At 47.1% G+C, this 13894-nt stretch overlaps 4 protein-coding genes across 4 annotated transcripts; 1 reads left to right on the top strand and 3 right to left on the bottom strand.

Moving 5' to 3' along the window:
• Positions 1–1241: 1241 nt before the first annotated feature.
• Positions 1242–1733, bottom strand: HD556DRAFT_1431217 (uncharacterized protein; the record flags this gene model as incomplete). Its single annotated transcript, XM_041304988.1, has 2 exons — positions 1242–1554; positions 1615–1733. The coding sequence occupies 2 exons, from the start codon at positions 1731–1733 to the stop codon at positions 1242–1244; spliced, it is 432 nt and encodes a 143-aa protein (XP_041162340.1).
• A 1886-nt stretch (positions 1734–3619) lies between these two features.
• On the bottom strand, positions 3620–6483 carry HD556DRAFT_1526118 (MFS general substrate transporter; the record flags this gene model as incomplete). The annotated part of the gene is made up of 19 exons (XM_041309297.1): positions 5989–6483; positions 5901–5938; positions 5836–5845; positions 5736–5789; positions 5656–5682; positions 5584–5592; positions 5443–5532; positions 5210–5391; positions 5131–5148; positions 5004–5076; positions 4905–4955; positions 4771–4849; positions 4676–4719; positions 4326–4623; positions 4235–4262; positions 4115–4188; positions 3975–4060; positions 3735–3921; positions 3620–3673 (listed from the first exon to the last, which is right to left on the bottom strand). The coding sequence occupies exons 1-19, from the start codon at positions 6126–6128 to the stop codon at positions 3620–3622; spliced, it is 1542 nt and encodes a 513-aa protein (XP_041162339.1). The 5' UTR covers positions 6129–6483.
• Positions 6484–6550: 67 nt separating this feature from the next.
• HD556DRAFT_270464 (uncharacterized protein) lies at positions 6551–7514 on the top strand. The gene is made up of 3 exons (XM_041310092.1): positions 6551–6678; positions 6762–7404; positions 7462–7514. The coding sequence occupies exon 2, from the start codon at positions 6839–6841 to the stop codon at positions 7313–7315; it is 477 nt and encodes a 158-aa protein (XP_041162338.1). The 5' UTR covers positions 6551–6678; positions 6762–6838; the 3' UTR covers positions 7316–7404; positions 7462–7514.
• A 446-nt stretch (positions 7515–7960) lies between these two features.
• On the bottom strand, positions 7961–12862 carry HD556DRAFT_269894 (uncharacterized protein). The gene is made up of 25 exons (XM_041310090.1): positions 12609–12862; positions 12476–12557; positions 12395–12423; positions 12184–12341; positions 12054–12133; positions 11954–12006; positions 11856–11896; positions 11693–11806; positions 11403–11633; positions 11127–11354; positions 10794–11077; positions 10501–10746; positions 10207–10449; positions 10071–10142; positions 9789–9983; positions 9620–9736; positions 9448–9570; positions 9283–9399; positions 9092–9232; positions 8756–9040; positions 8589–8708; positions 8423–8539; positions 8272–8370; positions 8096–8221; positions 7961–8045 (listed from the first exon to the last, which is right to left on the bottom strand). The coding sequence occupies exons 1-25, from the start codon at positions 12615–12617 to the stop codon at positions 8029–8031; spliced, it is 3327 nt and encodes a 1108-aa protein (XP_041162337.1). The 5' UTR covers positions 12618–12862; the 3' UTR covers positions 7961–8028.
• Positions 12863–13894: the final 1032 nt, after the last annotated feature.

The following is a 13894-nucleotide window of genomic DNA, read 5'->3' as shown; positions in this document are numbered from 1 at the left end:
TGAAGAAAACAAAGCGTTAGTCGTCTGCTACATAGACAGCGAGCACGACACATACTCTTGTGGTGCTGGGCGTGGAAGATGAAGGACAGGGCTGTTGGCGAAAATGACCAGAGTGTCAGATGGTGCCAACACCACTGCATGTACCTCATAGTCACATACCTTGGTCGAATATCCAGCATAGGATGAGGAGATTGAAAGCTATGTGAAGATGAACGGGTAGAAGAAAGAGCGGATGAAGAAGCGAAGCAGGGTCTATGGTGTTTATATACTACAAGCAAGCGGCTGACATTATCTGGTTTAGGATGTGATAGAGCAATGATGCTATCTGAGAGGGGTAAATTCGCCAAATGCGGATTTGTCGCAGAGACAACACACTGACATCAGTAGCTGCACGATGATACACCAAATGTTTCGAAATTTGTTGCTCCTCCAGGTCCTAGGTCGGTCTGGGCGTTTCAAAGGAAACTGTATCTTCGAGCACATATGGTTTCCAGAGTTTTCATACTATTGCATACGCATTGATAACCATCTAGACGCATGTATTCACCAGCGTTATTTTTTGGGCCGGTCAAGCTTGGAAATATTCATCGGCAATGTAGCGGACAAATACCATCAAGCCTAGTAGTAGTATGTAGTAGTAGTATCATTACAAATCTCCAAAAATCCTTGGCAAGTGACAACAATCGACAAGGGGTTCAACAGCCCATCGGGGAACCTGACTAGTAGTCATGAACAACACGAAATAAAGAAGCGTGATGAACAAATATTCGGAAAAGATGAAATCACAGTATCACAGTATCAATCCCCCGCGAGTCGCGACCGGCGACTCGTCGATGAGCAGATATTATGCCACCCTCGGTGGAAGAAACATTCGCTCCGAAGTAGTGAAGAACTGCGACCCTGATGTCGTTGTCAAGAGTCATGATGAAATCATCGGCATCTGTTATAATTCCATTTCTCGATCAGTGTGCCGGCTGATCCGAGTCGTGCCAGTATCTGAATTCTGTTGTAGAAATCATATTCATCCCAACAACAAATATCATATAGGCACGAAGTGATGTATATAAGCAGGGATTGGACCGTAGACTGTCTGACGGAAACACCTGAAGTTCCAAAATCAGAACACGTCGACGTTCAGGACATACATCATGATGTGACAAGTTGTGATTTTCCGAATAGAGAATCTAACCTCTTGCCATTACGAGACATGGGAAAGATAAGTATTTTAAACCAATCTTGTATCAAACCGGTACAACATCGACTTGTGTAAAGCCATGAAGCGGATGCCTCCAACCACATTTCCACATGTCTGCAGAATACACGCGGCCTTTCATGGTGCTAGCACTCCCGCCTATATGATCCATGACGAGACGAGAAGTGATGACCAATGTCGAGTTACGCGGACATAACAAGTCCCTTCCCACAAGGCAATCTTGTATGATGATGTCTGCAGGCCGATACCGCACAGAGGGGGGGATTGGGGAGTGCTGGAGAGCATGTATACGCATTATGTGTGAGAGAATGGGCAACAGGCTGCGGTGGATTATCAGGCCACTGAAAAGACAGGGTCAACCGTCAGCACACAGAATGTTCGCGTGAATATGAGACACGAACCTGCCACCGGTTCCAACAAATCCTCCATATTTTCCACCATGTTGGAGTTCATTCATCACGCCGAGGATGCCTCGCCATCCCCACTCGCCGCATACCGGAAAATCATCTTCCACGAGCATGACCCATTCTGCCTGAGATGGGCCCTTCTTAGAAGCCCACTGGAACGCTTCTGCAACATGTAAATACTGACCTGGATATGAGTCAATATGTATGTCCGTGTCTGTATAGAATGTAATAGGCGTCTGAGCATAAAGCTCCTTCGCCTGAGTGAATGACGCGTGTGCAGTGGAATGTGTGAATACAGAGAGCACCATGTTGGAGTCGATATAAGGAATATATGAGGAGATGGTTTGCGATAGCAATGAGTCGGTGGAAGCTGTGTCATTCGAACGGGGATAGGAAAGGATAAGGATCTCCAAAAAGGGGTGTGTTCCTTGAGGAGAAGTGGGCATGTATAATGATATCTTGCTCAAGACCATGGTAGCAAGGATGACATGCACGAGTAGTATGAGGAGCAAGAAAAGCACTGCAGTCTGTATGACTGTGCGCAACCGTCGTGTGTCCCGCGCCATAAGGTGGTGGGGATGGTATTGTGGGGATGATGTAGTATTCGTGGCCTGAACAGGCCATAGCACTACAGAGGCTATAGAGGCCATGGAATAAGTCCATGGTGCATTGTCGAGCCAGCATAGGGTCAAACATGAGCATATTATCGTCAGTAATTTCATAGTATCACTGCAATACTTTTGAAGCCGAGAATTTGTCCATGGCCAAGCACCATGCGTTATGAGGTATGCAGTGAGTGCAGGACCTATGCCGCTTGATGTCTCATATAACGCCCAGTGATTGAATAACTGGGGGTATGTCCATCCTACGCTCCGACAAAGTAGAAAGCCAAAAAGTGTTCTTGCGAGAGCAATAACAACCCAAAAGGCGAAAATGTGAACCGGTAACGCCTGCGGAAAGCATGCTACTACAGCGGCTTGAAAAAAGCGCGAAAGGTGACCGAGTGTGTGTGTTGGAGAGGCCCAAAACGCTGTGATGAATGGCAGAATATCCTTCCCATAGATGAGTTGTTGAGGTGTGAACTGAGCGAACCGCCAGGTAGGATTCAAGAAAGATATGACGAGAGGGAGAATGAGACTAAGAGCGAAGACAATATTTATCTTCAATGGTCCAGGTTGAGGCAAATTGCTGGGAAACATCCTGGCATACGAAACGTCGAGGTGAAAATGCTGATGGCAACACTATTTGCGGTGTTGAACAGTGTTGCCCTCGGCCGGCCGGTAAGCCATATGAAAGCGTTCCACGACGCCTATAATTAACTGACACCGTTTCTGAGAAAGTTATGATGAGCCTGTGATCATTGATCCATACACGGTACCCCTCCGAGAATGGTGCAGGCGGTTGCAACCTACGTAGCGTAGTCAGGGGTAGTGCCTTCGGGCGTTGTTACCACTTGTAAGTGGCATCATCATTAGGTTGAGGCCACACCAGCTTCCGTCTGCCAGAGGCACCAGCCGTGCCAGTCCAACGTGCTATTAAGGTATGGTTATCGTGTGTAAGTTTTATACCTTGTTTGTACAGGTGTACTAATGATGTCATTAGACACAATCACTGAGTCACGTGCGGATCTCAGCAGTCCGCTCGTCGGAGCCCATTGGCCCATGGAAGTGCGATGGCTGTCCCATATGTGATCAAGGGTGGCTAGCGGTGATCTCATACTTCTACACGTTAAGCTAGCCATTTTCGGATGGGGGTTGATCAATCCGCGCGGTCTACAGAAGCCCTGCGTCGGCATCTTGAAATATCATTGAGCTTTGAGGCGCGAGGTATATATTATTATTTCTGAGGTCAAGTGGGTGCAGTTTCTTGTAATTGACATATACATAAGTGTCCAATGTCATGATACCACCTAGGTCCTGTTATCAATGAGTATGATGAATTGGCGACACGAATAAGAAACTTAACAGTGAATGTGCAGAGGGATTACGCATGCTTAATGCTACAAAACGTATCTGAAGTCCCTGTTTTGCCTATCTGTCAAATCCAGGAATTCCTAGTAAAGTTAAGGTATCAGCCTTGTATACAAACGGTGATAATCAATTCGGAGAACCCACCTTGTCGACCTTAATTTCTACACGCTTTCCATCCTCAGTGATTCTCTCGATCACGTATTCTTCTTCATCGTCAGCAGGCTCAGCATCACGGATCTTGTTCTCTCGGACGAGAACGGCACGGATGATAAGGAGAAGTACCGGACAGACGACGTAACATGCGCCAATCACAGCCCATGGGACGTGGTTACTGCACATGTGATTCGAACCTTCCTTCCTAGAGTCACTCGAAGAATAACCTACCGCGGCTTGTATTGTGTTTTCCACATGAAAGGGCCAGCTGAGTTGCCAATGCAGTATGCCGAGAGCATGATGGCGTTAGTAACAACCTGTAGGTAGATTTTAACTTGAGGAATAACTTCAATAAGTTACATAGCACCTACCTTCTTCGTATGACCAGCGGTCACACTATTAAGCCACGACAGCGACAGGACGAACCCAGGCACACTGACCCCAGCTATGAAGCAATAAGTATACAAACTCACACAAGGCATCAAACGCACTCAGGTACTGGCCAATCAGAAGTCCAGTCTAATATCGTGCAATGAGTGATGTTGAAGACACCTAGGTAGATCGCGGAAGTAAGCCACATACCCGATTCGACCAAGGAAGTAGGTTGACTAGCAAGATACCCAACCACGCTGGGACGAAGTAAATAGCACCAACATATGCTCTGGAATTGGGCCGTCGTGCAGCGAGCCGAACACCAGTAAAGATTGCCAAGATTTCAATGATACCAGGAACACAGGACAACAGAGTCGTCTGTAGAGCGCTAAATCCGAACGAAGCGAGGATGAGTGTCTGCTGGTTTGTCAGTGAGTTAGGCACATTGTCCAAAGCCGAGAAGAGGGCGAAGAGCCATGTCTTGGGGTCGGTCAAGGCTTCAATCATCCTAGTGATGTTTATGTGAGGAATGAGAGATCACAATTGCATAGGACACGTACTGCTCCATCTTGAAATGTTTGTTTTCCACTCCCGTTTGGTTTTCCTGCGCTAAATGTAAAACAAGGAATAATACAAATTCGTTTAACGCGCGTACCTTAATGCGCTGCACGGCTTTCGCCCGCTCGTCAAGAGTGAGGAACCAGGCGTTAGTAGGCGAGTCAGGGAACAAGAACCTTCATCCGGTGATGTTTTCATTAAAGGGAAAACTGAAAACCTCTATATACTCACCAGAATAAAATGGCAAGGATGAATGTAATTAATCCAGTGATGATCATGAGCCTGCGATCTATCAGAAAGAGTATGGTGGAATAAAAGGGAATGCCCAACCATTGCCACGGTTGAAAGCCTTTGGTATTGATGTGCAAAGCACCAAAGCTGATGAAACCGGAGATAATTTGTGCTAGAGTTTGCTGGCTTAGGCGACAACATTAAGCATCACATTTTGTAAGCGCACCAGTGCCATTCATCAGAACTAGGTTCCGCGCGTGCGCTTAATTAGTTGGCTTGGCAATCATGTGTGCATGGGAACTTACACCAATAACCAACCCGTAGGGTCTGTTCCGTCCGAGTGTAGAACATGGAGCTGACAATCAAGAATCCGGCAGTGATCGACCCCTCACATACGCCTAGCAACAGGCGCACAACAAGAAGCCCAGCAAAGTTTTTGCATGCTGCGTGACATGCAAGTGCAGTTCCCCAGACGAAGATATTGATACTGATATATGCTGTCATCGAAGTTCATATCGATGATGTGTTTGAAGCCTACCTCATCCATTTCCCGACCGGGAATCTTTGAAGGGCAAGGTTCTGGGGGTATTCGAAGACAAGATAACTGAGATAGAACACTGTGCCAAGCCTGGAAGATACATGAGGCACATGGAAGATCGAGTGGTGTATATCTTCTCACCAATTGTACCTGAAGATAGTTCAGCATCAGGGTCAAGCGTCAACTCCAAGATAAGTGATAAGAACAGCTTACTCATTCGTAGTCAGATGCGTGGCCTCCCTGATAACGCAGAGTCAGTACCAGGTTGGCTAGTCTCGATACACGACCCTTACTGAATTCCAAGGATGGCCGAAGAACCCAAGGTTGTCTTGTCCATAAATTGGACCCTGTGCGCGAGTGAGCGCTGATTCGTGGTGAATACAGTCAACATACCAGTAGAGAGCTGGACCGCGATTGTCAAACGCGATCATCATTGATTCAAACAATAGTTGACTCACCACACATCAAGGGCATGATATGTCTATCGATCTTCTTCCTGGAACAAAATCGTACGATGTTGATGTGCATACAGTTTCAGAAACGCACCTTATTCTCAAAGCCTCTTCGGGATCAAGAATGGAGGTTAAACCAGCGACGAGCTGAGCACCAGTGTCAACATCCTTAGTCGACACAGAAACTCCTGCATGTTTATGGTCCTTGAGTACACCGGAGGACTCTAAACTCATTTTGAGAGGACGTGAAGGTGCAGGCGAATTGTGGATTCAGGTGACTTCCTTCCAGCGCTTGCAAGTTCAATGGAGAAGTTGATTCGCCTATTTTATGTCGTCCCCTCATGTGGGCCTGACGCATCGTTGGCGCAGATAAGGAGCTATAAGGAGCTACAGAAATATATGGGTGCATGGGCGTGTGCCTGGTCCTGGAGCCAAACCAGGTGACAGTGGCGACATCCAGCTGATCTCGGTCGATTGAAAGGATGTCAGGATGAATGCACATATCATGGTAGCATGCGGTAACCCAACCTTAAAAAATATCACAATGGGGACACTTTTTCTCGCAGATGATCAAAATATTGTACATGATATAGGTCTGTGAGAGTATACTAAAATTTAAATCATCTCGCTGAGTAACGGGAGAAGTTCGGCTTTCAAACAAACTTCACGCTTCCGATTAGCTTCCGATCAATATTCGTAATTTTTGCTGGGCGTTTCATTTACTCAGTAGTGGACGCCTGTGGACGCCCTCAAAGGTCTTTCACTCGACCTTTGAATTTGTTTGGTACGTCTAACTGCTGAGATGGCATGTCTTGTGCACTAAATGTCACGCGGCTCTGTATACTAATATATATGAACATTATATAGATCTGACCAAGTCACAACGCACATACGACAATAATCCAACTGCCGATAGCTGAACCAAAGCTAAACGGTTTTCCAACATGACGTCTACCATCACTGCGACCGCCTCTTTACTGCCGACGGGGCAGCTCAGCACGCAACCGCCTATCACGCAGGTCATTCCCATACTTCGTGCGACATTCAGTCTTCTGCGTACTTTCTTGTCTCAGGCCTCGCGACTTGTGGTCGCGCTCGCCACTCCGTTACTCATCTTCGTGCCCCTTATATCCCGCCTGCTTGGTCCGGTTATACTCGTCTTCCATATCGTATTGGACGTCGCACTTTACACCCCATACACGATCATTTCCAGTGTAGCTGTTACACTCTACCCCATCTATATGTTCTGCGGTGTCGCTTGCATCTTTGGCGCGGTTCTTGGCATTCTTGGCAGGTCTTTGGTCACACTCTCGAACAACATCATTGCTCCCGAATCACCGAAGGCTGAGTTGCTGCATCCGAAGCTGTCGATGCGACCGAAGAAGAGAAGGAGAAAGAGTTCTTTTGCCGAAGATTCATAGTCTCTTTTACTTTGACTTCAGACTGGTTGGGCCTTTCAGTAATCTTGTAGAGCGCAGGCTGTCTAAGTCTACCCATTGTGCATCCTTTCGTATGTCTATTAGCTATAGTTCGTCTCACGCATCTAGAATCGCTGACTCCCACGAAGTGTCGAGTCATAATCGAACGACTGGTTTGTTGACTAGGGGAGACTCCGACGGAAGCGTGGAGGTCCGCCGCGGCCTACCACATTCTTCTGTTGCCTATCTCTTGCACCTTGACGCCCTTGCGCAGCCTCTCTTAACCTCTCGCAATTCTCCGTACAACCATGACGTAGCTCTAACTTAGTCATAGCACACATGTCATGTGTTGGGTCAATTCCGACACTGAGTCACCTTATTCCAGGCCTCAAGTCTACACCCCATCATACACCCCGTATACGCTAAGCCGTGTTTATGACGCAGGGGGCCGTCCATCGATGAAGTCTTCCCGGAGCCTCTTGCGCATTTATTTTATGTATAGGCCCTCAAGGATTCATTCAGGCAATTGCTTGACCGTTAATGACTGTCAACTACAGTTCATCTCACGCTGTTCGGGATAAGTGGGTTAAACAAAATGTAACCTAATACACTGAAGTAGAGGGGTGTTGTTACTACATCCTGGTAGTGACATCGTCATCCTATACTTGGTCTTCGCGATCGTCGAGACGACGTTGGTTACCTGCCCTGCGACTGCATTAGATCATATACTGATCTAAAAGTGACTTCAGCATGACAAAATCGGATTTTTGCAAAGTAACTGACCAATTTCGTCGGGGTACTCATACGGATCCAAGTAGGAGAGAGGATCCGTTGTTCTGTCACTTGTATCATATCTGTCAAGTATCCCGATGATCGATGTGATGGCCTGGGATGCAGAGGTGTACTGATCTAAAAGCAAGCTTCAGCACGTCGAAAGAAGACGTTGCAGAACAACCAACCATGTTCATGGGGGTGGTGATGCGGATCTAAGTAGTGCAATGTGTCCCTCTTCAGGTGTTGGTACTCATCCATCTCCCGGACTTTCTTGCGTATCTCTCCTGAAGGTGTTGTTAGCTTTCTTTTATATCTCGGAATCAGGCGAGCGTTTACTATTGGACAATAACAATTCCAATGTGGCAGTCATGCGGAGAACCTCGCCAGGATAATGACTACTGAGCATTTCAACCAGTATCTTGTCATCCCTTGTAATTTCACGACGCAGCGATTCTGACGTTTCATAAGCGTGTTGCGCAAAGGGTTGTCTTGAGACTCTCACCGTCAGGCGCAATCTTTTTTAAAACATCATTGAGAGCCTCGATGTCCACATCCGTGACTTTAAGACACCGGAAAAGAGGTGCTATGATTTCGACGTCAACCATCGCAAGACGTGCGTCCTCTGTATCTTAATTAGTGTGCATTCTCGACAGCAACACGCAAACTAACCGTAATCAGCAATAATGCGCAGGTAATTGATAGCGCTATTCTGAACAGAGTCAGGCCGAAATGTTTCGATCATCTTGCGCAAAATCCCAATGACGTTTGTCGAGTATTTGGGGCTATCGGAACCATCCGTTGCCTTTTTGACTTGTCTGCGCAATGTCTTCTCCAGGACGTACTTTGCCGCTTTCTTGAGTCGCTGATGGGGTGCATCCTTGCGGCCGAAATTCCAAGAACCGTTATCGAAAGATGGTGGATTCTTTGGGTTTAACATCACGGATCGCAGGTAATCTGCACAACTCGTAAGAACCGCATAGACCGCAGGAATCCAGATTGCCAAACCATTTTTGAATATTTCCGCAAGGATATCTATGCCTTTCCGGTGAATGGTCCGGTGAATGGTCCCGTCAAATATGCGTCCATCAATCATCTGCAGCAAATGCAGGTCCACTTTAGTGTTCAGTATCTGTTCCCTGGCCTCGTCTGAACATAGCCCAGTCAAATTTGTTGATAAGATGTCTCAGAGCACTCACCGTATTTCATGAAATTTAAAAGCGCATCCGCAGCAAATAATGCGTGGTCTGGTTTTGCTAAATTATCGACTATGCTATCCAGGCCTCCTTCAGCGATGATTCGTTCGCGGAGTTCACCTGAGACAAATGTCAGTTTTCCTGCAACAAGCATCTTATAGACCGTACTGTGTTTTGATAGCGCCTTGAGCTCCTCAGTCGCCTCCTTGCTTTTTTCCACTGTGTTATCTCTCGAAAACGCAACTAGCTTTCCGATGTGCGGACCCTGTGCGAGATCGTAGCGTATGTACGCTGAGTCACATGGTGAGCAGGGTCTTCTTAAGCAGTTTCAGATACGAACCAGATTCAGCAAGCAATATCAAGCCGCGTAGTCCGCCGCTCAAACCTTGCTTATCGAACTCAAACCGGTTGATCAATGTGACAAGGATATTGCGGCGTATAGCCTCCGCACGGAGTGCTGTTTTCGGAAGAACATCAGCATTGATCATAGGAACGGGAAGGGTGTGTACCTGGACTCTTGCGACAAATTTCGCATAATGCAGCGACTGCAGCCGGAGTGACAGAGATTTCACGACGCTTGATCAAGTTCTCGAGTCGTTTCATAAGTGCTACCCCTCGGATCTCTCCGAAGTTTCCTGGACACAATATATTTGAACATGCTGATTCCTGTGAATCTATTCGTGACTGACTATTTCCAGCCACAGCTGCCAAGATCTTTAAGGCAGGAACGACAACGATCGGGGCTGAGATACAAATGTGGAAGAGGAACGAATTGAGAGGTGAAGACTTACATTTTTCTCTCAACATAATAAGGATTGTATCGATGAAATCGGAATGTCGAGAAATAATGGGGGATGCATCATCTTTAGTTCGATCGCATATGAGGGGGGCATGTTCGAAACGATTCAGATGAATAATGCAACTAACCAAAGCGTTGGGCGAGGTATGACAGCGTCCTCATCGCGATTAGTTTGTTTTCGCCGGTGTTCCGACACAGGTCGACGATTCGATCAACCATATCCTCTTTGAGGAGCTTCTCTCTTAGTGTTTTGATCTTGCAAAGAGCCGGAAGAGCCGCACAGGCTCTGCCTTGGTATTCCGTGTCTTGGAGCATGGTAGGAACATCAAGACCGTCTAGTATTCTTTCCGTGTCTTCGTCCGCGCCCTTGACTGTGCATTTCTGAGTGTTCGTCGAGGCAGCAATATAAAAGCAAGACATACTGAGTGCGCAGTACGCGACGAATGCGCTGAGGCGCACTTTACGAGCATTGATGCGTTCTTTACGAGCATTGATGCGTTCTTCTTTGGCCGCGTCAGTATCTATGTTCTTCGGGTCCGACATGCGAGATGTCTCCTCCTTCTCATCTGGTGCGTATTTAACGTCCGCGGTAGTTTTGCCATGAATGCTAAGCAAGGCTTCTAGCGTCTCGAGTGCATTCACCTTCCGCGCCGCTTCAACTCCGAGTTCTGCAATTAAGATCAGGTCAGTATGTCAAAATCGTCTGAGATCTCACCAAATGAACACATGAAGGCCAAGCGATCAACATAATTCAGGGTGTGTTTCTTGTGAATTGTACCAATAAAAGCTTCAGCAGTCGAGCGCTTGAAAGGAACTTCCCAAGCATGGCCTAATTGTTCCTGGTCATAGGCAAAGTGAAAGTGAATCGCTTCAGGCCATTGCATGAAACTTTTCCAGAAAACTGCTTTTGGTTGGTAGTTGGAACGAAATAGAACCGACGCATGGAGCTTTTGACCAGGAAAGATGACACGGCCTCTTCCAAGATGTGGTAAAATTGTGCTGAACATGGAAGTCAGATAAAGTAACCTTTCCATTCAGTGTGGCATACTGGTTGTTGTCACCGTGGCGACGATGCATGATCGGCAAAACCTCAAGGAGCCACCATGCGACATTCAAAGAGCTTTTGATATTGTGTCCACGCCAGTCTTCGTATGCGAAGTCTATATTGGAATTGTTTAGCAGAAGTCCGGCCGCGAGAACTTCTTCACACATCCATAGTAGAGGCATGTCTTGCAAGGTAAGGTGACTGACTGCCTTTCCCCTGCGTGCGCCTCCGCTGGAACAAGTTATTAAAATATTCCATCCTAGTGCAAGGGGTACATACATATCCGAATGATTACCAGCAAACCAAACCTCCTTAACATGTTCGTGCGAGGGAGGTAGCCCTGGCTTTGATTTGGATCGTTCGCCCATGCCACCGCAGACATACTCAGGTAGAAATTTTACCCTGAGCTCATCTAGGGCCAGTGCCTGGCGGAAGTAGCGAATGTGATCGCATGTATTGGCAGACGGCAAATTCCTTAAGCTATTAATACCAATAGACGACACGGTGTCCCTGGATGGTCCGTCAGAAATGCTGGTATGGCTACATTCGGGAACGACTCGAATACTCACCATACGCCGACGAAATATACCGACGCGCTCGTCGAGAAGGTCCGTTTAAAATCCTTTGCAAGACTAATATCCTTGAGTTTCCCACTCTTAATGGCAGAGTAATACTTGAAGGCGCTGCGAAAATCAGCCGGTCAGTTCAAGAATGGTCATCTATAGTACCCACTAGGGAATTTGGTCTTTGTTGCCGGGAATGATGAGCCCCACCTATCGGAGGAAAGAAAAATGAACAAGAATACAACTCGTGAATCAATCGATAAATACTTCGTGGATCATTCCCGCCAAAGCACGAACTTGGTATGCACCTCTTGAAAATCCTGGCCTCGCTTTGTAGCAAAACAAATGAGACTATCAGGGGACTTACCAAACAGGAAGATCTTGTCACCATCATGGTACCTGTCTGCGAGCCATCTATAAGCGTTCATAATCGATCGGCTGACATTACTTCACTACCGTCACTATGAATCATAGAAGGTCAAATACACGGTACTCACTGGGCAATGGCTTGGTCCAAGATATTCGTGGCCCGTTCCAACAATCGCGCGTGCGCGAGGCCTCCAGGTCTTCCATATGTTCCCACGCCTGTAAGGTAGCACACTAACTGTTTATCATTCTTGACGATATTACTACACAGTCGGATGATATTGGTGTTCTGAGTACAGATATAGTCGCAACGCATCACCGTAAGAGGTAGGTGCAACATACTTTAGTGCCAAACTTGTTGGATGTCCCGTCTGCAGACCTCAATAATTCAAATTATCTGAGACTGCAAGTTAAAACACGAACCGATGCATACAACCAGATTCCTGCCCGTGCCGGGGCCGGTGTGACATTTACAGCTCGGGGGACATGGACACGATTGCTGTGCCTTGAATTCAAACTCAGCAACGCGGCAGCTTTGGAGTCATTGACGCTCAACTAATGACATCACAATCGTGGGTGGGATTGGTTTGGATTCCGAGGAAGTTGGTCAGTGACTGGAGTATGTAAGATGTTAGATAGGATTCCTTGCAACAGCGAGGTTTTATATTGTGCCGACCAAAGTATGCCCGTGGACACGGTGTGCATGTGCCGCATGCGGCAACACTCTGCACAGTACGGGAGGATACCGCACCTCTGAAACATGTAGCCTACTGAAGAAGAGGGACACGCCATTGATGAATAGCGCCATTTCAATTTCGCATGAAATCGAAGTGTCGCAAATTTCATGATCTGTTTGACAGTTAGAGCGCTAAAGAAGCAAAGCATTGAAGACAGGTGTCCTCGTGTTCCATCTCCAAGAGACGCATGCGAGTAACGTGTGATCGCAAAGAATGGGATCGGAATCATCCTGAGCCAGTCATTCGAAAAGACAAGAAATAACCCTAAGCTTAGCGGAGCCTGCTGAATTTGCATCACTTCGAGAAATCAGTATGCGAGGTCAAACATGAAGACAGTGGCACTTATCAAGTACATTTCACCAATATGCCATGTGTCAAACGAGCGGGAGCCTGCCGCTACTTTGCGCGCTAACAAGTGGGACCCTTTTGTTTGTCAAGCTCCACAAAGAAGTCCGGTTTATCAATATGAAAGTAGCTGGCCGTCGGCTGCTGGTTTCAACTAGATCCGACTTGTCCGTCGCAGCTGCCTTCTGCTTTTGCCTTATTCTTCTTTGTGACCCTAAGCTAGTATCTTCGGCTACTAGGTAATTTGATGGGCTTTGAGCGCCTAGATTCTTGCACGCATCCGCATGCAATGAAGACAAATCCAGCTGGGAAGCTGGCCACCAGTGGGTAGAGGGCATCTGAAAATACTTCTGCGCCGCCCTCAGGCTCTCAAATTCACTCATGCAGGAAGTTTGCTGTTGCAAACCCTCGGGTTTCTAGCCCATCTGGGTAGGGAACCTGACAAGGGAAGGGAACCATTTGATCACCCGCCCTGATGTGGATTAGGCTGCCTTTACCTTATTATTTCTCCCATTGCTCTTGCCCGCACTGCTCATGCAGATGCTTTCAAGCTACTGCCTCTTCCCTCACCTCGAAGCGTCGCTCTGTGCGGCTCCTACAAATTGGGATTCAAGGTTCACTTCGCTGCGTCGCTCTCACTCCTACTGCAACGGAATTGCAGCTCACCTCAGCTCTCTCACAGGTTAAGACAACTATCAGGGCCTTGTCGCCCTTCCAGGCTTCCACCCAAAAACAATACTTGCTTTATTAAAGCAAACAC

This window comes from Suillus plorans (genome assembly GCF_016647745.1).
Source record: "Suillus plorans strain S12 chromosome Unknown HD556scaffold_17, whole genome shotgun sequence".
In the NCBI taxonomy this organism is placed as follows: domain Eukaryota; kingdom Fungi; phylum Basidiomycota; class Agaricomycetes; order Boletales; family Suillaceae; genus Suillus; species Suillus plorans.
Note: the sequence above shows the minus strand (reverse complement) of the source record. Positions and strands in the feature narration are given on the sequence as shown.